This window comes from Spinacia oleracea, chromosome 2, assembly GCF_020520425.1.
Source record: "Spinacia oleracea cultivar Varoflay chromosome 2, BTI_SOV_V1, whole genome shotgun sequence".
Taxonomy (NCBI): domain Eukaryota; kingdom Viridiplantae; phylum Streptophyta; class Magnoliopsida; order Caryophyllales; family Amaranthaceae; genus Spinacia; species Spinacia oleracea.
Genome location: NC_079488.1, coordinates 114,296,409 through 114,321,570, shown reverse-complemented (window position 1 = coordinate 114,321,570; position 25,162 = coordinate 114,296,409). Strand labels below are relative to the sequence as shown.

The following is a 25,162-nucleotide window of genomic DNA, read 5'->3' as shown; positions in this document are numbered from 1 at the left end:
TGACCACTGGCGCCCCCGGTGAGGCTTCCGTAACATACTATCTGGAATGCTTCTTCTAGATTAAGGCCTAGAGTAGTGGCTAAATGTGGCTGTGCTTTTGAGTTGGATATCCTAAGCTCAAGCCCGCTTTATTTTGGGCCAAATACAGTTGCCTTTTCTGGCTGGGTCCAGTTTTGAACCAGAATTCCGTTTTGGACTACCCTAAACCTAAAAGAGTTTCAAGAATTCAGGCTTTGCCCAAATCCCTGTATTTTCAGGCCCAGCTACTCCGATGATGGCTGTGGGGTGGGATGGGTTGGGCTGGACTTCTGAACAAGCCCATTCTGTAACGGGTCGGCATAATTCTTAAACAGGACCCACTGGCCGCCGGGTTGGGTCGTCATGTTAAGCCTACTTTTACTAAAATTAGCGTTCTTTGTCGTGTCTTGCCGTGCTATTTCCAAAAAATGCGGCCCACGTCTTCATGACAGTCTATTCTTCTTTTGTGCCCGTGTCGAACATCGGGCCGGGCAGCCCATAACCATCTTTTCTAAGATCTGACTATCTTTCAACTTTACTGTACCATAGTGTTCTAGTAGCTTTTTTGAATACATTGGTGAAATGATTTGCATCCAGATTGACAAGTGACTGAGTAAATATTTTCTGGGATAGGAATTAGGAAGTCAGTCTTCTCTTAGATTACTGGCTTACTGCAGTATCATTAAGATTTTGGTTTGATTTGTTTCTTTAATTACAAAATTTCAGACCATAAGTATATAACTTTGACCACTGGAAAACTCAAATGAATGTAACTAAGGTTACGTGCACAATGTAAGAATGGAGTGTTTGTACTGTAATTAATAGTGTAAACAGTAGTCTAAAATAAACATAGGAAAATGACTATTCTTGTGCTTCTAGTACAGTACTACAGTACTCCATATGGAGAAATACAGAAGAAAAAAGCAAAGTGAAAGTTGATGATTAAAAAGGTAAGTCTAATGAAATAGAGTGACCCTAAAAAGTAAAAAAAGCTCATCAAACAAAGAGTGTCAGTCAGAGTCACTGTCAATTACCATGTATAGTTGCCCTACTACTCCCTAGCTTACAAATAGTTACCGTTCTTTCTCTGATTCTCTCTCCTCTCGTCAGCAAGAAGAGACAGCTTAAAGACAGTTATACTTCCTTAGAAGTCATACTCAAAACTCTGAAATTCGGCCCACTTAAGAGAAACTGGCTACCTGCTACTAGTAGCTTCCAACTTTACCCAAAACTGCATGGCTATCTTTCCTATACCACCTTATGCTTACCTTATTGGATAGACACTTTTTTCTTTTTTCTTTTTTTTTGTTTTCTTACTCGAAAGGGACCCACCTGAGAAGGAGTTAAAGGGAAATCTCTCAAATGAGTACCCTGAGATTTGATTTAGACCACGGGGATTTGAGGTGGGAAATGATACCACTACTCTACCATCTCAATCTCTTGTCCATCCTTTTTAGTACCGTAGCCTCCTTATTTCAAAAAATGTAGTAGTCTCCTTATTTAATTTTTTGGTGGAGTATTTTTCTTGTAACTGGGAAAATAATTTTGGCGCACAAAAATTGATTTTGGCATATTCATACGAAAGAGATTTTAGTAGTAAGATAAAGCTAGTATTGTCTCCGTACATCGAGACAGTAACCGGGTGGGTTTGAATTCCTTCCTTCAAGCTTTTGGAGAGGTAGAAGTCACTTTTACTCCTGGGAAGCAAGTCAACTACCGGAAGCTTCTCTTAAGCGACTTCGTTCTGAACCCTCCACTGCAACCTCGACCATTACCCTAGCATAATCAAGTATAATATACGGAGTAATGAGTGTAATCAAAATAATCGTGTAACAACTTCTGTAAGTACCAAACAATGTCTTAGCCTAGTGGAAAAAATTTTACCTTGTTCAATCCTGACTAGGACCACTTTAAGGGAGTTCTCCTTACGATTTTGGATTTCCCCATTCTTAAAGTGTTTAGCATGTTAATTCGGACAGGTTAACTCATACGACAAATGCAGCCCAATATGGCACTTTATCTTACCAAAATAGAAGTCTATAAGTGTGACTGTATAATGAGGCACTTTATCTTACCAAAATAGAAGTCTATAAGTGTGACTGTATAATGAGGCACTTTATCTTACCAAAATAGAAGTCTATAAGTGTGACTGTATAATGAACGATTGAACATGTAAAAGTTGCTTAAAGTTCTTCCATTTCCCCCTAAAAAAAATGTTTTCCCATCTTTAACTCTTTGAGGTAATGCCTAGAGTGGGGTTGTATTAGTGAGATGCAATCAATAGGGTTGGAATCCATACCAGAAAGGTGAGTGAGCTTCGGATAAAAGTGCCTTGGGTCCCTCTTTGTTCGATGAATGCGATCCCAAATTCCCAACACCCAAATCAAGGCATCATGTGATAACTATTTCGTTGAAAATTGGATAAAAACATCATTAATTGCTTTGTTTTATCTCTGATTTATTACTCTCTCTCTACTTATTTAGAGGATACAGTTGCTTTTTCCGGTTGTATTTATTTAAGAGATATACTTGTCATTTTTATTAATTTATCAACTCCACCATCTAATTAAATAACTTACCTAAAATATCATATGTCCCACCACCTTATTAAACAAATAATTTCAGAACTGCACCTCACCCCCCCACCCCCCTAAAATGACATGATTTCCACTTGTTTTACCTATTAAAATATCTACCCTACCCCACTTATTTTATTACTTTATTTCATTTAATTTTTTTTCTTCATTTCCGTGTCCAACTAAGTGTATCCCTTAAATAAATACGGAGGGAGTACTCCGCTCACCTATTTGCTGAGCATTCTTCAAACAATGAAATAATAGTCCCCCCCTAGTACTATCAATTTTTTTGGGAGGAAAACAGTAATACTCCATACCTCGTAATAGTAGCATTAATATACGAAGTATTAAGGAGAAAAGAGCTTACAAATAAACCAAAAGCACTTGCCGAAACATTGGGCAAAATGCATCATCTTGTGTCATTGTTGTTTAGAGATCACACTACACGAGGGCAACTACTTTATCCAAAACTAATCATGACGCCTTGGAAAATGGTGTTTCAATTACATACTACGTATTCTACAATATTGTCTTTTGCTCGGTACTTCTATAATGGATTTATTTTTTAATAGATGTATGAATGTATCACTTTGAATCACACGATTGCCAATCCGGATTACTCCGTATTAACTTTCAATATTTTTAATTTAATATTGATAAATTTATTAAAAAATACTCCCTTTGAAGCTAAATATTTTTCCCATTTAGAATTTCGACATTATTTAAAATGGAAAAGAATCTTATGAATTACGTTCAATATATAAGAAAAAACATAGTCATGTGGGATCTTATTTGATTCGTCTCAATAAGTACTTAAACAATATGAAAATTTTATAATTTATAGTAACACGTAACTAGATATATTAATGATGTAAAATATGCATTGGCATGCGTGCCAAAAAAAAAGGGAAAAACATTTAGGAATAGATGGAGTACCTGTACTTTGTATACAGTATATTGTTTGAAAATGTAAATTAGATCAAGCCAACATTTAAAAATGATACTTATTGCCTTATTGGTAAGTAAACATAGCCAAAGTTAACACTCAATATATAAATAGTGAGTTGAAATCACACATTTGTAGAAAAAATATGAAAAAAATCCAACTAGAAGGGTTTGCACTAATTTAGACCCCTTAAAATACTCTCTTTATCCCTATTTATTTACCATGTATTCTATTTTAGTCTATTTCATAAAGATCATCTAAATCATTTTATAATACGGTAACATGTTCCTATTGTTTACCCCACTTATATAAACTCATAGTCATAATTATAGAAACAAGTGTATCCTCTTTGGTACAACATGTTGGCCAAAGTCTTTATAAAAATTTAAAAACCCATTTGTCCTGTAGGCCAAACCTCACAAATAAAGTATAGAAAAGCTTGCATGTTTTTATATTAAAAAAATATGAAGCAGTATTAAAAAAAGAAAAACTTGGGCCTTGGTGATTGGTGATTGGTGATTGGTTAATCCCCACAACGAAGATGCGCCGTCTAGTGAAAGAAGATTGTTTGTCGTCTTTGGGAAGGCAATGCATTAAATGCAAATGTACTCCTTTTTCTAAATTTGAACTCCCTATTTCGTGAACGTACTACTCCTAGTACTGTATTTCTCTTTCTCTTTCTCTTTTCTTCTAGGACTAGCCAACTACTCCAAAATCATACCTCCATCACCATGCCTTCTATAGTTCTATTCTGTATTCAAATTACGTAAAACTCATGCTTATTTTCACGCTTTATTTTTACATAACCTTGATTTTATTTTCATTTTTGTGACTTGATTTATTCAAATCATTAACTTGGGATAAGAGTCATATAACCAGGTGTCTAGGTTTTTGAATCAGACCCTACATTTTTTTAATTTATTTTTTAAAAAATAATCATACCCAAAATCAACCCAGTAAAAATACTACTCCGTAAATTTACCGAGTACCCCATATATAATACATGGTGCAACACTACTTTTTGAACACCTTTCTTGCATGGTGTCTAGGTTTTAACTTTTTGAATTTTCTTGCCCAACTCCCTAGCACAAAGGCAAAATTCAACACCTTTCTTGCCCAACTCCCACTTTGTACTTCGTATTGACTCTCAATACTAAAATTTCGTATATATCGTCCAAATAAATTACATATTGTCTTAAATACTTCGTCCATTTCAGAATATTTTTATTAATTACTGACGGATATATTACCAATTTATTAATCTGACAGTAACTATGTCTCTTGTTATTGTTTTTGTTTGAGTGAGACATTCCACGCTTTTCACATTCTCACCCACTATTTTAAAACCGCTCACTCCATACTTGGTATTAGAGCATCTATAATTTGAAGTTATTGTCAAATTAGTTTGTCGTGCTACAAGAAATTTTAAGATACTTCCCTTTATAGCTACAGTATGTCCCTAATACTTAGCTACTACCCTGCTACTCTGTAGCTTACTATTTAAATGTATGTCACTTGTCAGTCAACTTTTTTCAATTAAATGTAATACTTATAATTTGTATATTTTTTTGCTCTCTTTGCCAATATTTTGTCAATATAATGTTCCATTTCAAAAACAATGAACAAGCTATAATTTGAAATTTCTAAAAGTTACAATAAAATCCTTAATTACAAATTTACAATAACCAATGAAGATGTTCTTGAGTTCTTTTGTTATTTATGTACACATTTTACCCCGTTTCTGCCTACAATCACCTCCTTTTATAAGAAGAGATTTAGTTATTTACATCTCATTTTGCTTCGTTCACATTTTATGCCAGCCTGACACGTGGGCATACATGGCTCCACCCTAGTAGGACACACGTCATTGCTTTGAGACTTGTAATTAGGGGGGAAATTGAAGAGCCCTAGGCCCCTAGCTCCCGCAATGAGTGAGAATTGAACCATTAGAGCATAAGGGTGACTTTTAAGGGGCTCTTAAGAAAAGAGGAAAATAAGAGCTAGATCTTAGGTGAGAAATAAGAGATTAGAGTTTGTTAAGATAATATTTTGAAATAAGAGATGGTGTCACATCATTTTTTTTCATGAAAATAAAATAAAAAATAAGGTAAGAAAGATTAAGAGGTAATGTCGAGAGTTACTGAGTAGCTCTTTCTATAATTTTTAAAAGAGACTCTTATTTTGAGTTTGTGCTTAGGTGGCATAGGAGAGAGGTTAAGAGCCACCTAAAATCTAAATATGGGTCTCCGCTTATTGTTACTCTTAAGCCCTTAAGGTACTACTCCGTAAGTCCGTATTCATTATATGCCAATATTGCATATGATAATCTACCATTAAGTGTAATAAAAATAGATTTGGTAAAAACATTCTCACATAAGAGTATACAGAGTAGTTGTTATTCATCCAACTCCCGAACATCAATATTTTTTTATTTTTTTTTTAAGGAAAAGAACTAGGTAGTGCCTACTTAAAAAACACTAACCTAAACGGCAAATACATGATGTAGTCCCAAAAACCAATTATGGATTAAAACAAATTAAAGACGAAAAATCTTGTGGAGTAGTCCATAGTTTATACTTGGTATTTTGAGTTACAATGGAAATAAATAAATGATGTGGTCCATTTTTCAATCAAACAAAAATTGATGGACTAATGATAAACTAGAAATGTAAAATGTAAAATGTGCAGATCGAGTTCCTTAAAATGGGGGTTTGCATAAATAAGGAAATAAGACACACTTAGCTTGTTCGTGCAGCTTTCACCATGCCCATGGCTGCACTTTGCACAGTCCCACTCTTTTGGTAATATTATTTGGTTTTTTGTCCTATTTTCTGCCTTGTATCTGAGCATGTTAGTACCATTTTACCTACCAATCTCATTATCCAAAATTAACACTTGTATAGCAAAGTCAATCTCTTGTACTCTCTAAATTTAATTCAACTCCACTCCTACTATTGTCAATTCTAATTTTGTACACACCATGTTGTTGTACACTGTTTCCAAATCTTCCACTACGGAGTACGGAGTACTATTTTTAGGTACCCCTTTTTTATTTGATGGCTACATCTAGTTTTCACTATTTTTCAACTTCCTCTTCTTCTACTCTTGTGGAAACATGTTCATTTTACATAATTCTAAATCCTTTAATTTTGTGGAAAGATGTTCGGATTTGCCGAGTACATAACCCTAACAGGTTAACACTAGTCTTTGGATCATCTCTAAACTCTACTCATTATCAAATACTTTCTATATACTTATTTACACGATACAATTGGATTTTGAACGTTATTCACACAATCTCATTAATTTTTCTTTTGTAATTCATACTTAAGAAGAAGAAGAAAAAGAAACAGTCGTCTCAATAAATATTTTTTAATGTCAACTTTTTATAATTTTTTCTTATTCATAATTGAATATATTTATATTTAAAGTCATGTATTGGCAAACATATCTTAATAAATGTGTTATTTAAAAGAAAGTAAGAAATGTAAGGAGTAACAAAATCAAACTTGATATGCTATGCCTATGGCCTATTTGACATCACTTAACAACACCCTCCACAAAATACTACGGAGTAGTCAGTATGCTATCACTTTGTAGTTTGTATATCAACAAAGTTGATCACACATTCACACCCAAAACATGTTCATATTGTGCATAGACTAGAGTATAGACATTATAGACCACCTAAAACATACAAAATGAGAAACCAAATGGTCTAACAATCAGTAGATGGGTCGTTGCCACTTAAAAACACAGTAATTAGAAGACTCTTAGCTAGCTAGATGAAATATATGTCAAACTGAAACTTAAAAAAGAGCTTCAAATGTGAAACAACAACAACTATCAATTAATCATCATACAACCAACTATTAATACATTACATTACAGCCATACAGTAGTCACTAGTCAGTAGATAGGGAGTACTCTACATAGCAAATGATTTTTGCACTCTCAGAATTCAAATCCTGGAGTGTTAAAATCACTTCCAATTTCTAAACTCTCCCCCTACCCAGAAAATCATGCCTTCAAACAAGGCAAACAGTAACCCTAAACCTAGCTACAAGCCTACAACATAACACCCTTAATTACACTAACACTACTCCTAACACTACAACACCACCACCACCACCACCACCCATACTTTAAACTCATACAACTGATTTCTTTGCTTTGAGGAGCTGCACCACGCGCCTCCCGAGCGTGGTCAGCCTCGTCACCCGCGCGTTGAAACCATCCCTGGGAGGAGAGATCCCCACCGGAAGATACTCGTCTGATTCGCACACAAACAGTGATCTCTCACAGTGCTTCTTCAGCTCCCTTCCCTTTTTTTTAAAAAAATATCATCAATATATGGCGTCATTTATTAAGTTGCATTTACATATTTTAAAAAATTACCTGAAACTTAGCTTGGTCGATTTGGCAGATTTTAGTTGAGTTGTATGAGCAGCTCCCCCAATTGCTACCACTCCAGCAATTATACAGCCTCGATGCTCCTTCCCAGTTCGTAAAATTTACGAACGCGTAACCCAGATTTCCTTTCATCCTGTTTTTCATTCAACAACATTCCAAATTAAAATAATGCTAATTTAATCATAATTTAATCAGAATGAGTACAATCATGTATATACTTACTTGAAATCAATGGGGAGGTAAAGGAAATCAAAAGCGGAGATGGCGTCGGAATCACTCCGACGCTTCTCGTTTTCCTCCCGGCAATGGGCATCCAGTAATTCTAACAGCTCCCTCCGACTGCGTTTTCCCCCCAAATCCCAACAAATTATTATTTAATTTGTTTTTTATAAAATATTAAAAAATTCAGTTAAAAATTTAAAAATAGAAAGTTAACAGACATGCAAAAGAGAAAAGATATACCTGAGGCGAACAGGAATGTTCCGGATCATAAGCGACGTGCAATCGCCAAAGGGGTAAGTAGATAGTGGGACAGGGCCAGGAGCCGGGCCCATTTGGGCCTCAAACACAGTGGCATGATCTTGAACACGATCAGGAAGAGGTCTTCCCTCATCGGGAATCTCAGATTTCTTCACCCATAAGAAATTCTGAGATCGGAAACCACGACCAGGGACTCGACCCGAATTGTTCTTCGGGGCGGATTTTGAGTACATGGGTTTTCGGGGATGGGTTGTAGAGGAGGGTTGGTGTAGCTCAAATGGGGAAGTGGGGGAAGTTGGGGAGGTAATCAAGCCGAGTCCATCATCGGCAAGTGGTAACCTCAGATCTGATTGTGGAGAAGGTGGGACTACTTGGAAAGGAGGAAGAAAGTGGTGGTGGTGAAAGAAATATATCATCGCCGGTGGTGGTGGTGATGGTGATGGTGGTGGTGGCGGTGGTTGGAAGAAAAAAAGGGTATCCGGTATTGATAGTACCGGCGGTGCAACGGGAAGGTGACAAACGAGCTGTGTGTTGTGAACATAAGGAGATGTTGGGAGGGTGAATGAGAGAGGTTTGAACTCGGGAGCTTGAGGGTTGAGGTGAGACGCCATTTTTTCCGGTGGAAAAGTGGAGGAGCTAAAAAGTTGACGGTGAGTGAAGAGTGAGTGAAGTAGAGAGAAGTGAAGAGTGAAGAGTGAAGAAAGAGTGAAGAAAGAGTGAAGAGTGAAGAGTGAAGAGTGATGGTAAAAGGAGGTGAAGTGACTAGGTATATATAGAAAGTACTAGCTTGTCTATCCTTTTGCAGTTTTCACTTTCACTCCGTCATTCTCATTCTTCTTTTGGAACGTTTATTTACTGTACAACATATTTTATGAATTATAGTACAAATCAATCAATTTTATTAATTTGCACTTAAGGGTTTAATTACATTAAACTTAATGATAACGTTTGTAATGAACTAATGATACTACTCCAACACTTTTAATTAGGTTGGATTAGTATTAATTTTTGTACTTTGTATTCTCGTAACTCATAAGCATTGTTACGTCCTCGTGTGCTGGGCCCCTCGTGTCAAAACCAAAAAATTTTACCGTCTTTATGTGAGAGATCCATACTGACTGTTCTACCGTTGCAAGGGATGAGGTCCCCTCCTTCTAGCGCCAATTGTTCCGGGTGTGGAATGAGAATAGCTGACTGTGGGATACTTGATTCCTGTTGAGAGTGCCGGTTGATATCTGCACAACAGAATGGATTAACTAGCCTCGGGGGTGGTTCGAGGATTCCCCTTCCGATGCTTAAGTAAGATTACTGAGGGATTAAGAAGTGATTAAGAGATAATCAGAGAGTAAGAAAGAAGTGTGTTTAAGTGTTTGTGTACCTCATAGCAATAAATGAGGTGCTCCTTATATAGACCAATCCAAAGGTACGATCAGGTGGGTCCCTTGTGGTTAGATAGCGACCTGTTGATAGTGATCATTGGTTGGTTGTCTTCATGATAACGCCGGTAGGGGTATTGCAAATATTGACGATAGGTGATGTTTACCTAAGATGACCAGATTACCTGCAGGTTAAGTTTACCTACGGAGAGTTCTGCCGATACCAAGTGGTACCGGTAGGACATCCCGTACACTACCTGAAAATTTATTGTATTTGGAAGAACACAAAATCCATTTGACAAGGACACTAGCCCAAATTCCACTTAAAGTTAAAAAATACTCGTACTAGTACAAACAAACAAAGGAAGCAAAAATAGAAAACCCTATCTCTCATTCACTTTTGCCCTTAGTCGGTCATTCTCTCTCATCACCGTCACTTTCCTTCCTTCATCGTCCCTCCCAAAAAAACAAACCCCCACCATTTTCTCTCTCCTTAAGTAGCAACAATGGTGGATTTACAACCCATTTTATTACCCAATAACAACAACATCAGCAGCAACACTTCTAATCAATCCAACTCTTCTTCATCTTCCCCGACTTCAATTATTCCTTCTTATTTACCCAGTTTCGTACCTCATCTTCAACTCCCTCAACTTCCATCTCCATCCCTGTTCCCCCTTTTTAATTTCCAGGAACCCATGGCTTTTTTTCCGGCCTACCCCACTCCTTACTTCTACTATTATTATTACTTCAACCCTACTCCGATAACTATTTCTGTCCAGCCTCCGCCTCCACCACCATCTCACGGTGGTTTCCAACTTGTCCCCGCTGTTGAACCCACAATCGAAATCGCCGAAAGTCACGGCGTTCGTATTCAAACACCATCTGCATTCCGAGGGAAGCCGAATAGGTGGACCGGGTATAAAAGACGGGCCAGGAAAGAATGGAAACCCAAGCAGCAACAAAATTCGGGTCATGCAAGTGGGTCCCACAATTCTCCTCCTCCTCCTCCTCCTCCATCACCTCGCCGTCTTCGTCTTCCACGGCCATCCTCTGCTGGACACTTGGCTATGGTTGTTGCTAACTGTACTACTGTCATGGTTAAGAACATTCCTAACTCCATCAGGTCTTTTCACATTCCTCCCTTTTTGTCCCTTTCTTCAGTAATAACAATAACAATAAATTCAAAATAAATGCGTTTGTGTGAATGTGTGCATGTAAAATGGTAAATTCATGAATTTAATTCTGGGTTTCTTTTTTTTGGATGCTTTTGTGGGATTTAATGATTTGTGTTTTGGGTTAAATAATCTAACAGTAGAAGTGCATTGATTAATGAGCTGGATAGCCATTGCCGGATGCAGAATCACAAAGCAGCCTATGATTTTCTCTACCTCCCCTTCGATTTTGGGTAAGTTTTTTTAATTTTTTAATGTAATCACTTGGTTAATTTTTATACCCTAATAATTAAATTCCTCTCGATTACCATAATAAACAGATATAAGCTGAATCTGGGGTATGCTTTTGTTAATTTCACTTCTGTGGAAGGAGCCTCAACTTTGGCCATTGCCTGGAATGGCAAAGGCTGGCATAAGTCTCCTAAAATTTGCGAAATAACTCCTGCCAAATTGCAGGTAACAAAACTACCCTTTCATGTTCAATATTTAGTTAGTCTTTTGATGATCTGGGTTGGTTTAATTTAATTTTAATGGATGGAACTAGTTAATTAATTGTTTAATTAATTAATAGGGGTTTGAAATGTGTAAGAGACATTTTGAGGTTTCTGAATTCCAATGCTACACGGCGGACTTTCTGCCGGTGGAATTCTCGCCGCCCCGAGACGGCTTTAATGGTAGTGCTTGCGAAATGACCACAATCGGTAGATACCGCGATGCAAATGCCAAGATTTGGAGGTTAAAAACTGTCATTCCACCACGGATAAGTCACTGATCTTCCCTTTAAATCATGACTAATTCTGTTTACTGTGTTGTTGTTGTGTCAAAAATTGTCAAGTGTTGTTGTAGTAGTAGTAGTAGTAGCACTATTCCCATCTTAGTTTGTTGTGAGTTTACATGAATAAGAGGGTGTCCTGTGTTTTCATTATCTCCCTGTGGTTGAGAGAATCAGCTGGCCTTGGGTGAAACGGAAACACGGGTTTAAGCATAAGTTAGCCATAATTTCTGATTTACCTTATGTAGTTACCATTAGGATATATAGATAGATAAAACGATGTACAAATAATAGGCACAAGTAATTAACTTGTGCTTATGTTGTGTACTAATATGTACCACTTATATCATTATATGTAATGTAATGTGTACTAGTTACCCATGCTAGATCTTTTAACTGATTTTAAAGCTTACATAGATAATTACAACTATATATTCCGTATTATGCTCTTCGATCTTATTGTGGATCATTAGTAGTTGCTTGTTTTGTTTTGGAGTAGTTTTGTATAGTTGTATGTAAGATATGTACTAGTAACCTATGCTAGATCTTTTAATGAATTTAAAGCTTACATAGTTAATTAAAACTACTCCGTATTGAATTTTGCTGATTGCTGAATATGTTGTAAATATTGGATGAAGGACTTTACATCTTTATACGTTCTATGCGAGTCTATGGTTATCACTTAAGTGACGATAATGATAGTATTAGTGTGTGTACTAGCTAGTACTTGCTGGTGGATTATGTACTGTGTATTATCTTTTTTCCGTCCCATAAAGAAGTTAACATCTCCACTTTGTATGGAGTTTAATTTGAGTAATGTGTGTATACAAGTAGAGTAGTAGTGGTTCTTTTACGAAAAAAATGGAAAGACGTCACAAGAGTAATATTTTTAGGACGCACATTTCACCAAGGTGTATGATTAGAGTAGATTGGGATGAATTCAGGGAAGGAAAAGGGTTAAATATTTGTGCTTATTTGTAAGGTTTCGATTGTTGTTTCCTGATGGAAAAATGGTGTTGGAAAATTGCTAATTAGCTGTGCCTTTGAAGATTTTTTATGGTTAGAAGATGCAACTTAGCCAAAACATACATGTGGTTTTAGAAAAGCAAATTTATGAATGAATCTTTTGTTGGTCATTGGTGTTTTTACTTAAATGACATATTAGGGTTTTCTGTTGCAAGTTACTATCAATTTGTCTTATATCATCATATGTTGGTGTGTTCCAAGTTTTCAACAGTGTCTTGGATTTCATGTGTTTCTTTCCCTAGAGATTGTTATCCACAGTTAAGTGTATATATAGCTGTACAACAAAGTGTTCATGCTTTCCCCTTAATAGCTATTCATAAAAACATAAAGGATTGATTTGTAAGTTTTTTAGAGCAACTAAGCCCAAATAATAAATTGCAAATTGTGGGAAACAATAAATTGCAAGTTGATGTATAACCTTGTATCAATATATGTCAAAAGTTGCATAGAATGCTTACCTTGTTTCACTTGGGTATAGAAACTTGTCCTCCCTCCGTCCCGGAATACTTGACATGTTTTCCTTATCGGGCCGTCCCTTAATACTTGACTTGTTTCTAAAAATGGAAATATTCTAACAATATTATATTATTTCTCACTCCACCCCTATTAACCCACCTACCCCCTACTCCATACAAAAAATAATTAAAAATTCAACCCCTACTCTCCCCCAACCCCACCCCTTCACACATTTCCCATTAACTACATTAAAATAATACCCCACTATCAACTACTACCTATTAAATTAAATAAGTCAATTCAAGTCCCTTAAACTCTGTGCCGGTCAAACTGGGTCGAGTATTTCGGGACGGAGGGAGTACATAAATTCTTTGTTCGTTCAAATTTTGTGGAGGGTACAACACTTTCGATGTCTTTACCTAATGACGACTAACTTAAGTCCACTTTCTTTTATACTTCGTATTACACTAATCATGTGTTTATGTTCATGGAATATCAAAATAGGAGCACTAATTTGTTCTCTAATACCCTTCTAATCCTCTATGGCTCTATTAGATATTTAGATGCTTCAATTATGTTTTGACTGGTTCTTTTTTTGGTGCAAAAGAGGGAGATCAACTCCAAAAATACAAAATAAGAAATACTTAAGCTGTAAACATAAAACAACATAATAAAGGGAAATAAGAGACTAAACTCTCCTTCAATTATGTTTTTACTTTGGATTTAGTTAGAAGCAAATGTAGTACTCCACTTGACAAAGTATTTAAGCAATTGATGCATAAGAAAGAAAGCCCCAGGTTTTTATTTTCTTAAAGTGATGAAATATTTGTCAATCCCAATGTTTTATGTTAAAAAATATTGGGCTCTTTAGTTTATTCTTTTAGGGGTTCTATTTTGATATTTGTCTATTTTCACGATTACTCCGTACTGGCGTAAGTTATCCATTGTTTGTCGTATGCTAATCTATGTTTTTTTTGGAATAACAGTGGATCTCTTTCTTGAACTACAATTTTCTGTGCATGAATTAAAATGGCCAGTTTTAACCATTTGTATAAAGAGCAACTAAACTAATTACGGAGTACTTGTAAAGGAAAAGAGAAAGGCTGTTTGTTGAAACCAAAAAGGTATTTACCAAACTTCATTATATTATCACATGAAACATTCCCAAACTTTTAGGGAATTTTCGAGACGGGTTCTGGAACGTCCAAATTTGGCCAAGAACAGTTATTATAACCTTCGATTTTTGAAAATTTGGACGTTTTGAGTGGTTCGAACCAACTCTTGGCTTCCTAAATGGCACTCTAGCCGACGTTTTAAAAAAAATTGTGTGTTGCCGAATCAAAGGCCATTCCGGGGCCTTAAGAGACCAATAAGTTGGTTTCTTTTTTTACCAAACCTTGATATATGAGTATATTACACATTTTCCAAAATATGAGGAGATTCTGAGATCGGGTCTCATGTATTCGTCGCCATGCCAATGTATTTTTGTTGGTTCTTGAAACGTCGGGAGGCATAATTTAGCGCTTGCGTATCCAAATGGCATGATTCTTTTTTTGAAACCCCTTATTTTTAAGAGTATTAAATAGCCATGATGGTCGATTGGTTTGTCGATTCAAGGATATTCAGTTTAGCCAATAAAAACTTTGAACGACCAATTGACCATAACTTGCTCTTCGGTGATGTGAATGTTTTTTTCTTCAAATTGTGTATTTTTTTGGAGAACTAAGCATCGCAAACTCTCGAAGCAACTTTGAGAAAGGCATCTAGTACGCTCAAAATACTGTTTTTAGTTACTGACAAGCCAAATTTGCTTTCTTGGGGCGAGATGGTTTATATAAGCACTTGTGAGTTTGACTCATGTTTGGGTAAGTAAGGGCCTTGCAATGAAGGCGAGTGGAGGCCTCAAATGAGGTGATGCTTCGATTGGATGAGCAACAAGGTGTCTCGCTTTGACGGGCGAGAGAATGCGTCATAATGAAGGGCAAGGTGACCATCATACACATCGCCCAAAATTTTACTAGCTTCCGAGACCGGGTCGCCAAATCTTCGAATTCAGTCAAAATGGTGTATTATCTTTCAATTTTGGACATTATTGGCGATGGAAATTGTAAATCGGTCCCTAATATTTTTAATGTTATTAAATTTACTTAGACACAGAAATCGTGAATCCTTTTCTAATTTAACGACGGAGATAAAAAGCTGCCTTAATTAGAGACGGATTTTAAAGTCGGTCCTCTATACGGTAATGTAATCTGTCTCTAAATTAGAAATGGAACCAAAATGTAGAAATTTAATTTAGCATTAGAAATATAACTGATCCTTAAATTAAAGACCGAATAAAATTGGTCCCTATTAAGACTATTGCTGATGTGTAGGCGACGGAATAAATCAGTCACTCCTTTCCTTATTATGGAAATGTGTAAGCCCCGGAAATCCACAGCCGCTAAACCTGTACCTACATATTTTTAAAAAAGTTAGCGACGGAAATACGTCGGTCGCTTAATCTGGGTAATTTTTGAATTTCTTAGCGACCGCAAGCATCAGTCGCTAAATCTGGCAATTTTTGTATCTTTTAGCGACGGAATTTCTTCGGTCGCTAATAAGGTGCAAAACTATAATTAACTTAGCGACCGACATCTTCAGTCGCTAAATCTGGGTAGTTTCACTATTTTGTGAATTTCTTAGCGACGATAAGAAATTTTGAAACAGTCGCTAAATCTTTGCAACTTTTGAAAATTCTTAGCGACGGAAGTACATCAATCGCTAAATCTGTGCATTATCTTTAATTATCATAGCGACAGATATTAGGAGTCGCTAAGTGTGTGTTAGATAGCAATTAAATCGGTCTTTTATCTTACATATTATTGAAACAAGCAGAGACGGAATTAATCGGTCACCAACTCTATGCATATCTATGCAATGTGTTTGCGACTACGAAAATTAATCCGTAATCCGTCTGTTGTTTATCCAAAAAACTCTTATTTTTATCTTTTTGAAAACAGAATAGAAAGAAAGTTAATCCTGATTACGGATTAGTTATCACAATAATTAATGCCGACTATTGATTAGTTTTCACGATTAACTATACCCATTGTAGCCAGACCCAAACCAAATCTTATCTAAATGACAATCAGTCATACTCAAAGCAGCAAATATAAGACGTAATTCACCTACGAAAATCCTCGTGTATTGAGCAACTCAATGTTCCAAAATACCAATGGTGTCTTGGCCCGAAGGTTAACCCATAGGGCTCGTGTATTTTGTATTTCCCTTTGCTGCTTATTCACACCAAAGTAAATGTTCTCCCAAGAGTAGTAATGCAGAAATTCAAGACACTGGCTTTAAGCTTGCTACTTGCTAGATGCAAGTCAAAGGTGACAAGTCACCCGCAATTTGGATTATACACAAAATTTGCCGCATACCGCGTTCTACTTATCGTCGAATGGCCTCCGAAGTCCAACGTATAGACAACATTGTTGGATTCCTATCAATAATATGCTATAGACTAAAATGAAATAAGAATACCAGCTCTTCTCGCAGACAACCTTACCATTTTAAGTTTTGAAGCCGGTCTTCAGAGGAATTCTACATTGTGTACACTGGTAAATAACCAAATTCATTTAAAGAAAGCTTCTCTGGAATCGTATACATTTTCCTTCTGAGGCTGGTATTACACGGCTGACAGTTTATTTTGCCTGCCTGCAAGTTGTAAGTAGCCGCGGAGAGAGCTTATAACGGTGATAACTAGTACAACTACGAAGTATAACAGTTTGGATAAGAACTTTTACAGCATAAAACATCCATAGTAGTTGATAACAAAGTACGAAAAAAATCAAATCTGGACAGCTCATATTCATATTCAAACCACTTTATCATATTCAGGATAGCTCCAGTTAATCAACAGCATAAAGATGGCAATGGCATTGCACATCCTTTCCAATATATTTCTTACCAGTCTCCGCTCTGAAGTCTGAACAAAATACCCTCGATGTTGCACTCTTACATATTGAAAAAGAAAGGAAGTACTAGGAAGACTCGAGTCCGAGAGAGAGTTAGGAAAGAGAAATCTATGAGCTTGAATAATGCACTTATCTAACCCTAACTTACTGGCATGTAGATTCTTCAAAGGTACTCCATAATAAATACAAACGTGACTTTATATCAGGTGGGAAGCTAGAAGTGTAGTCAAAAGTGCAACAGAAGGGAATACAAAGATACACAATAAATATAGAAGAATTTCTTTCAAAGAGAATAATCAATCTTCATTTCAGAAGAGACCTATTTGGTAGCAGATTAATTTCGCCATCAAATACATGGAACACAAATATGATTTGGGACAAATTTGATGGACCAGCGGCAGAGGAAGGTTACTTATATCACCAGTGAGGATACACAGCAGCTTATAATTAGGTTATTGGCTCTTGCAAGCAGGAAAGACATTGCAATTAGCAGGAATATGGTTTCGGAAGACTGGAAACCTCCAAAATAGAGCTATGCCTACAAAGGAGACTCTTCCGGAAAAAAATATAGATGTCATGGAAGGAGGATATGTGATTTGAGCCGAGACCAAGAATCTTTCTAACACTTGTTTAGAGATAACCAGATGATAAAAAAAAAACTGGAAAGTGAGACGGTTAGGCACGGGAGCAATTAATACTGGTTATATCGAAATTGGAACATGGATCTGTGTTTTGCTAAGCTACTTGTTTAAGAAAGATAAACGGCATGGGGAGGGTTGTGGAGTTTACAGCAACCCTTTGGGCTTGTGGCTTCACAGAAATGAAATTATCTAAAGAAACCAAGTTCAATTCATCATGGGTCTTGACTGTAATCCAAGAAAGAACAAACACTGGATTGAATCAAATAAGCTACTATTTAGCAGGCAAAGGAAATTGTTGCATGTCATGCAACTAGCACAACCATGACAGAGGTGTATTAGACTATAGAAATCCATCCTAAGCAATATCTATTATTGTTGATGGTTCTTGGAAAAAGGAAGGCAAGGAAGAAAAGAATGCAGAGCAGCAGTAGGTAGTCTACTTGAATAGAGAGATGATCAAGTGATGGGAGGAGGATCTTTGCAAAAACGTCATTAAGAAACAGAACGCTGTGCAATTATGAAAGGATTGAACTTCAACGCTGACCTGCAATGCACCAGAGGGACACTCCTGCTATCCGAGTGTACACAAGAAGGGGGAAGAAACAGCCAGCACTGCAGGACAAGGTGGGAGCAGACACATCAGCTACCAGGTCAGAAGGAAGGCACCATCCCACTTAGTGGAGGCACTTTCTGTCCTAGTACTTTTGGTTTAACGAGTTTTGACTTATTTAGCATGTTAGCAATTAAATAGAAGAGGAAGAAAATCAGTAGGCATGTTGGTTGTATTGGGCTAGGTTGGAGAGTTAGAGAGTTCTCTCGAATGTTCTCAGGCTTTATCTTGTAATTTGCAAGCTTTAAGCTTTATCTATCAATATAGCAGTCTTCCATTATCCTAAATTGAGTGCGTAGACTGAGTTCATTACAAACTTGGCATCCGGCCTCTAACACCCAACGTTTGGACGGAGCTGAGCAGGCTATTGGAGAACTAAGGGATCGTCTCGGTTCCTTAGAAGGTCGGCTAGATGATTTCGCAGAGACCATTGGGCGCATAGTAGCTGAAGCAGTAGCTCAAAAGATGGGTGGGCTGAAGCACACCATCCAAGAGCAAACATGGCACATAGCAGAGATCAAGAAGCAACAACAATAATTCCAAGATGAAATGAGAAAGTGGATGGAAGGGAGGACACCACCAGGGGGTGAGGATGAAGGCACGACGAAATCGGAGGTCAGGGAGAACGACGGGTTTGAAGGTGGTCGGAAGTGGAAATGTTGGAAGTTGGAGATAACGTACTTTGATGGAAGCGACCCAATTGGGTGGATTTTAAGGAGTGAGAAGTAAGGTAGAACTAAGGTTGCCCAACCCATATGACTTAGATCAAGCCATGGATGTGGCAACCGGAATTGAGCAGCGGGTTTGGGCGAACGGACCCAAGAAGAGAGGGCCACCTTTAAGTCAAATTGAAACGGATCTTTTTCTATCTATAATAGCAGGTTGGGTTCACAACGGTAGAACTTGTCTATTGGAAGTCACACCACCTAACCTCGAAATTCCAAGGAGGAACGAGTGCGATCCCCTCCATCGACTATAGTCGACCGGCAACAAAATCTTTCCACGGTACGGGTGAGGTGAAACACTCACGGAGAGGGAGTTGGCGGAAAAGAAGGCGAAAGGCCATTGTTTTAGGTGTGATGAAAAATGGAGAATCGGGCACATGTGCAAGAGGAAAGAGTTGAGCGTGATTCCGGTAGATGAAGACGAGTGGGCAACAGATGAATTGGCGTCACCGTCGTTGGAGGAGAGCCCCACCCATCTCTTTAAACAAGGTGGTTGGGCTTACTGACCCGAAGACGATGAAGTTACGAGGGTTAATCCCGAAGACGATGAAGTTACGACCAGGAAGTCGTGGTGATGATTGACCCTGGGGCAACCCATTCATCTCTGTGGCCGAGGTGGAGGGACCTTAATCCGGTGGTTTTGGTGTCTCTTGGCAACGGTGACTCCGTACACGGAACAGGAATATGCCAAGGGGTAGAGTTGGGGCTGAAGGAGGAGTGGTGATACGGGAGGTTTTCATACCGTTGCATTTGGGCCACTCCGCCTTGATCCTAGGGGTACAAAGGCTCGAGAAGTTGGGAGTTGTGAACACTAGTGGGTATCAGGTGGAGGGAGAAACCGTGACTTTGAGAGGTGACCCTTCTTTAGATCGTTCAAAAGTATCACTACGATCAATGATGGGAACACTCATGATTCATGAAAGAAGGATAGGGGTGCTAGTGGAGTTGAACCGGTTGGAGAAGGAGAGTGGTAATCGACACAAAAGCACCAAGAGCCGCCTTTTTTCTTCACAAGAAGTATTGGGCTAGAGAATGGTATAGTTGAGGGTTTGATGATACCGACAGCTAACATCTCCTTAATTAAGCGTTCGATTTAATCCTTTTTGAGATTGTGGGTAACTATACGGTTTGACCCCAACAAGGTTGTTTCCCTCTCTCAAAATGATCCAGTGTTCATGGCTACGTGGTGGTGGCAGCCCCTCCGCCATCTCGAACACCCCACGAAATTCTGAGCGAAGTTCTTGTAAAATTAGTGGCACTTCAACTTGCAAGTCTCCACAATTCTCTTTATTCAGCCGGTTCAACTTCACTAGCACCCTTACCCCCTCCTTCATGAATCATAAGTGTTCGCATCATTAATTAGAGTGATATTTTTTATCAAGGGAAGCTACCAAAGCTTCTTGGGATTGACGGGTTACTACAGAAAGTTCATCGTCCGTTATGCACAACTCCCTCAACCCCTAACCGAGTAGCTCAAGAAAGATGCATTTGGGGGGTCCACCAAGGATACCAAGGCTTTTGAGGCCCTTAAAAAAGCAATGTGTGTTGCGCCTGTGCTCGCAATGCCTAATTTCAAGAAAGATTTTGTGGTAGAGACCGACGCCTCGGGTTATGGCCTAGGGGTCGTGTTGATGCAAGAGGGAACCCCATTAGGGTTCTTTAGCTATCTGTGGGACTAAGGGCTCAGACCAAATCGGTCTAAGAGAAGGAACTTATGGTTGTTTGTTTGTCCATATTGAAGTGGAAGCATTATCTTTAGGGGCTACGTATTATAGTGCGTAGTGATCAGCAAAGTTTGAAGTTTATCACACAACAGAGAGAAATAGGTGCCGATTATCAAAAATAGGTGAGCAACTTGATGGGATTCGATTTCGAAATTCAGTACAAGTCGGGCTCCTCCAACCGGGTGGCCGATGCGCTGTCGCGCAAAACAGAAGGTGAGATTGCTTTGGGCGCACTTGAGTCAACTAAAGGGGTGGATTGGAGAGCCTTAGAGAAAGAGGAAAAGCAAGATGTAACACACTCCAAGGAGTGATACAGGGGAAGGGAGAGTGGTTTTGAGATGGTTGATGAGATTCTCGTTTACAAACAAAGGTATGTGATTCCGAAAACATCAACTTTCATTCCGGAGTTGTTGGTACCATGATTTGGCAATTGGAGGGCACGCGGGGAGGTCAAGACGTATTTGAGGATAGCACAAGAATGGTGTTGATCGGCATGAGGAGGGACGTGACTAATTATGTGAGGAAGTGTGAAGTTCAACAAAACAAGTTGTCCCAGTTGGGATCAACTGGGTTACTCCAACTACTGCTTGTACCTTCACTAATATGGGATGAAGTGTCCATGGCCTTCATAGGACTTCCATTAAGGGAGTTGACACCATATTAGTGGTGGTCGACCGCTTGTCAAAATAAGGCAATTTCATTGGCCTCCGCGACAGTAATTGTAGTTGAAGTGTTTGTCAAGGAAGTAGTCAGATTATATGGGTTCCCATCCTCCATACTATATGACCATGATCGAATTTTCTTGAGTATATTTTGGAGGGAGCTTTTCCGAGTGCAAGGCACGACTCTCAAGCGAAGCACGACCTATCATCAAACAAACGGCAACATAAGTACTGAACAAGAAACTTAAGACATACTTATGTTGCTTTGCTTCCGGACAGCCTAAAGCTTGGGCTAAATGGCTTCCATGGGCCGAATTTTCTTACCATACCACCCCCCACAACTCAACTAAAGTGTCCTCATTCAAGGTGGTGTATGGAAGGAAACCCCTTAAACTCATGAAGATAAGTCTGCAGCACAAAGCCGTGGGTAGTTTGGAGGAGATGTTGCAGGACCAAAATTTTATGTTGGATGAGCTTAATTTGAATTTTATCAAAGCCCAGCAAGGATGAAGGAGAGTATGCAGACCGCAAAAGAAGAGAGGATGAGTTCGAAGTGGGGGACATGGTTTACTTAGAAACTGCAACCATAACGAAAAAAAAGTCCTTAGCCAAGAGGCCCTTCGAGAAGCTTGCTGCAAGGTTCTATGGTCCCTTCCCAATTACTCGATCTACGGGCAAAGGGGCCTACAAACGCCTACTACCTGATACATGTAAGTTGCACCTCGTGTTTCACATATCCTAACTCAAGCGAAACGCACACAGTGACTCCAAATATTCTGGAGCAACTCAGCTCGGATTTAGAGCTACTCACAGTTCCCGGGGAAATGCTGGAAATTTGAAGAGGGAATGATAGAGGAACATAATTACTATTGACGTGGAAAGGGGGGCTCACATTTGAAGCCACTTGGGAGGAGGCATCCATGACCACACAGCGGTTCACGGATTTCCACCTTGAGGACAAAGTGCATATTTTTTTTTTGGGGGGGGGGGGGGAGGGGGACTATTGCAATGAACCATACGGACCCTCTCGCAATCCGAGTGTACACAAGAAGGGGAAGAAACAACAAGCGCTACAGGTCTAAGGTGGGGGGGGGGGGGGGGGGAACATTGCAAGGAACCATAGGAACCCTCCCGCAATCCGAGTGTACACAAGAAGGGGAAGAAACAGCTAGCGCTGCAGGTGAAGGTGAAGGTGGGAGCAGACACATCAGTTACCAGGTCAAAAGGAAAGCACCACCCCACTTAGTGGAGGCACCCCAGTTGCAGTTTATGTCATAGTACTTTTGGTTTAATGAGTTTTGTCTTATTCTAACATGTTAGCAATTAAATAGGAGAGTAAGAAAATCAGTAGGCATGTTGGTTGTATTGGGGTAAGTTGGAGAGTTAGAGAACCTCTCGAATGTTCTCGGGCATTATCTTCTAACTTGCAAGCTTTAAGCTTTATCTATCAATATAACAACCTTCCATTATCTTAAATTGAGTGAGTAGACTGAGTTTATTACATGACCATAATAAGGGAGGAAATAATAAGAGATTGTATGAACATATAGTTAAAGGTAAGTACAAATGTAGATAAAACCATGCTTTCAGTAATTAAAAGGTATCAAGAAATTAGCCTCATGTCTTAAGGTAAGTAGACATATAGTTAAAGGTAAGTACAAATGTAGTTAAAAGGACCCATAATCTTGCTAATAGAGCTAGAAAAGGGTGTTAAGACCTTAAATTCTCCTTTGTTGTTGTGTCCGAAAAAATAACTTATATCTTATAACCCCTTGAAACAGTAGAAAAAAGACCAAAGGCTAAGCTAAATTCAGATAACAGAAGGGTGACGAGAAAAAACCTTAAATAAATGCACTTATCTCGCTTTAGGAGGGTAGCATCTTTATCCATTCATCTCGCTTTGGTGGAACTTTCACAAACTACAACTAAAATTGCTAAAAGATGTGCTCCCTCCATCCGGAATCAGTTATCACCCTTTTCCCAACCCCTCATTCGCCAAAAAAAAATGATATCTTTATAATAAGGTTCAAAGGAACTTTTTAACCAGCTTCCCAGCATTACTCCATGATGAAGTAAAAATTAAACGACAACATAGGAAATGCATATCATACGGAATTGTTAACTTGACTCGATTAATATAGAATGAATATCAAACAGATGCATATCGATGCAGAAGCATGAGAAACAAGTAGATTTACTTTGAACCCATAACAACAGGAGATGTCAATATTACAAAATTACAAGCAATGCATTCCGGAATAAACTACAATCAGAGAAGCTGAATACCCAAATTGCACCGAATTACAGGAGGAGAAAAAGAGGCAAACCAGTTTTCAACTATTTAGGACCAGGGGGCTTCTTCTTGCCAGCAATTTGAACTCTTTTACCCCTCTTCAATGTCCTGCAGTTGTTTTTGGTTCTTTGTCCACGGCAAGGTAAACCCTGAATGTGTCTAACCCCTCTGTAGCATTGTATCTCCTTCAATCGCCTAATTGCTATAGCGTTGAATCGCCTCTGTGTATAAAATCCCAAACTCCAATCAAGAACCATATATTACTCAAATTTATCCAATAACACTGAATCCTTAAACACCACAAGTAGGATTATTCTGGTCAAATTATCCACTCTCTTGGACATTCAGATGAAATTATATATTGAATACTAATTTTCAATTAATGTCTAACCATGTATAATTATCAAACTATCCCTGATTTAGGATGATTAAATCCACAATTCTATCTACATCTATCATCTCCCATAGAGTTCCAATTGCAAGAATTATGACATCCAACAACAACAATTAAGTTGAAACAAAACCACCAGCCCAAATTCCCAAATTCAAATTTCAGCAACACAAAAAATGGGTAAAAAAGGAAAATACCAGGTCACCCTCAATCATGTACTTGGTGACTTCATCTCTGACTTGGAGAAGTTCATCTTCAGATAATTCCTTAGTGAGTTTGTTTTCCAAAGTCAAATCACAGAGAATTTGACGAGCCCTAGAACGCCCAATTCCATGGATGTACTGAAGAGAGTATTCCACCCTCTTGTTGTTCGGGATTTCAACATTACCCACTCGCACACATTTTATGCTTAGCCCACCGCCATTCTACGCAATTCATTCAATTCATCAGTTAGTTCCGCATTTCAATTCAACCAAAAAGAAGAAGAACAATTAGCCAAACAAACAAACAAAAAGTAGCTAACCTTAGGGTTTACGGGGCGGAATGCTAGAGAAGAGGAGGAGAGAGAAACAGAAAGCTTTGTGTTGCATATCAGCGACACTGATGGTGCCACTGGCGTCGCTAGAGTGTGCGCCATTTTCGAAGGAGAGAGAAAGCGCGCGAGTAAGCGAGAGGAAGAAGATGAAGCTCAAAAATGGGTTATCTTCCCGACTTCCTTATCTGTTTGTGACCCTTTAGGAGAGAGAAAGTGTTGGAATGTGTTTTGTTGGTAAAAATAGATATGAAGCCTCGCCCAAGATTTTTTGGACACTTTGGGCCTTTCTCCCTACCATAAACAAATTGGCCCAACTCATTAGATTTTGCTTCGACACTTTGGGCCTTTCTCCCTACCATAAACAAATTGGCCCAACTCATTAGA

General features: G+C 38.3%; 3 protein-coding genes across 3 annotated transcripts; 1 reads left to right on the top strand and 2 right to left on the bottom strand.

Annotated features, from left to right (window-relative positions):
* Positions 1-7,367: 7,367 nt before the first annotated feature.
* LOC110782235 (protein MEI2-like 7) lies at positions 7,368-9,128 on the bottom strand. Its single transcript, XM_056837936.1, has 4 exons — positions 8,416-9,128; positions 8,176-8,292; positions 7,939-8,086; positions 7,368-7,865 (listed from the first exon to the last, which is right to left on the bottom strand). The coding sequence occupies exons 1-4, from the start codon at positions 9,042-9,044 to the stop codon at positions 7,692-7,694; spliced, it is 1,068 nt and encodes a 355-aa protein (XP_056693914.1). The 5' UTR covers positions 9,045-9,128; the 3' UTR covers positions 7,368-7,691.
* Positions 8,986-12,188, top strand: LOC110786240 (protein MEI2-like 6). Its single transcript, XM_021990804.2, has 4 exons — positions 8,986-10,935; positions 11,125-11,217; positions 11,305-11,440; positions 11,556-12,188. Exons 1-4 carry the CDS (start codon positions 10,316-10,318, stop codon positions 11,754-11,756), a joined length of 1,050 nt encoding a protein of 349 aa, XP_021846496.2. The 5' UTR covers positions 8,986-10,315; the 3' UTR covers positions 11,757-12,188.
* Positions 12,189-23,697: 11,509 nt separating this feature from the next.
* LOC110786402 (30S ribosomal protein S13, chloroplastic-like) lies at positions 23,698-25,000 on the bottom strand. Its single transcript, XM_021990991.2, has 3 exons — positions 24,767-25,000; positions 24,441-24,668; positions 23,698-24,073 (listed from the first exon to the last, which is right to left on the bottom strand). The coding sequence occupies exons 1-3, from the start codon at positions 24,878-24,880 to the stop codon at positions 23,897-23,899; spliced, it is 519 nt and encodes a 172-aa protein (XP_021846683.2). The 5' UTR covers positions 24,881-25,000; the 3' UTR covers positions 23,698-23,896.
* Between the last annotated feature and the right edge of the window lie 162 nt (positions 25,001-25,162).

What these genes read in the sequence shown, in the direction of transcription:
- LOC110786240 (XM_021990804.2), top strand. Translation starts at nt 10,316, where the DNA reads ATGGTGGATTTACAACCCATTTTATTACCCAATAACAACAACATCAGC. An exon ending in TACCTCCCCTTCGATTTTGG is followed by an intron (nt 11,218 to 11,304) that starts GTAAGTTTTTTT and finishes CATAATAAACAG; the next exon opens with ATATAAGCTGAATCTGGGGT. An exon ending in TAACTCCTGCCAAATTGCAG is followed by an intron (nt 11,441 to 11,555) that starts GTAACAAAACTA and finishes ATTAATTAATAG; the next exon opens with GGGTTTGAAATGTGTAAGAG.
- LOC110782235 (XM_056837936.1), bottom strand. Translation starts at nt 9,044, where the DNA reads ATGGCGTCTCACCTCAACCCTCAAGCTCCCGAGTTCAAACCTCTCTCA. An exon ending in AACATTCCTGTTCGCCTCAG is followed by an intron (nt 8,293 to 8,415) that starts GTATATCTTTTC and finishes GGGAAAACGCAG; the next exon opens with TCGGAGGGAGCTGTTAGAAT. An exon ending in TCGACCAAGCTAAGTTTCAG is followed by an intron (nt 7,866 to 7,938) that starts GTAATTTTTTAA and finishes TTTAAAAAAAAG; the next exon opens with GGAAGGGAGCTGAAGAAGCA.
- LOC110786402 (XM_021990991.2), bottom strand. Translation starts at nt 24,880, where the DNA reads ATGGCGCACACTCTAGCGACGCCAGTGGCACCATCAGTGTCGCTGATA. An exon ending in TCCGCCCCGTAAACCCTAAG is followed by an intron (nt 24,669 to 24,766) that starts GTTAGCTACTTT and finishes TGAATTGCGTAG; the next exon opens with AATGGCGGTGGGCTAAGCAT. An exon ending in ACATGATTGAGGGTGACCTG is followed by an intron (nt 24,074 to 24,440) that starts GTATTTTCCTTT and finishes TTTTATACACAG; the next exon opens with AGGCGATTCAACGCTATAGC.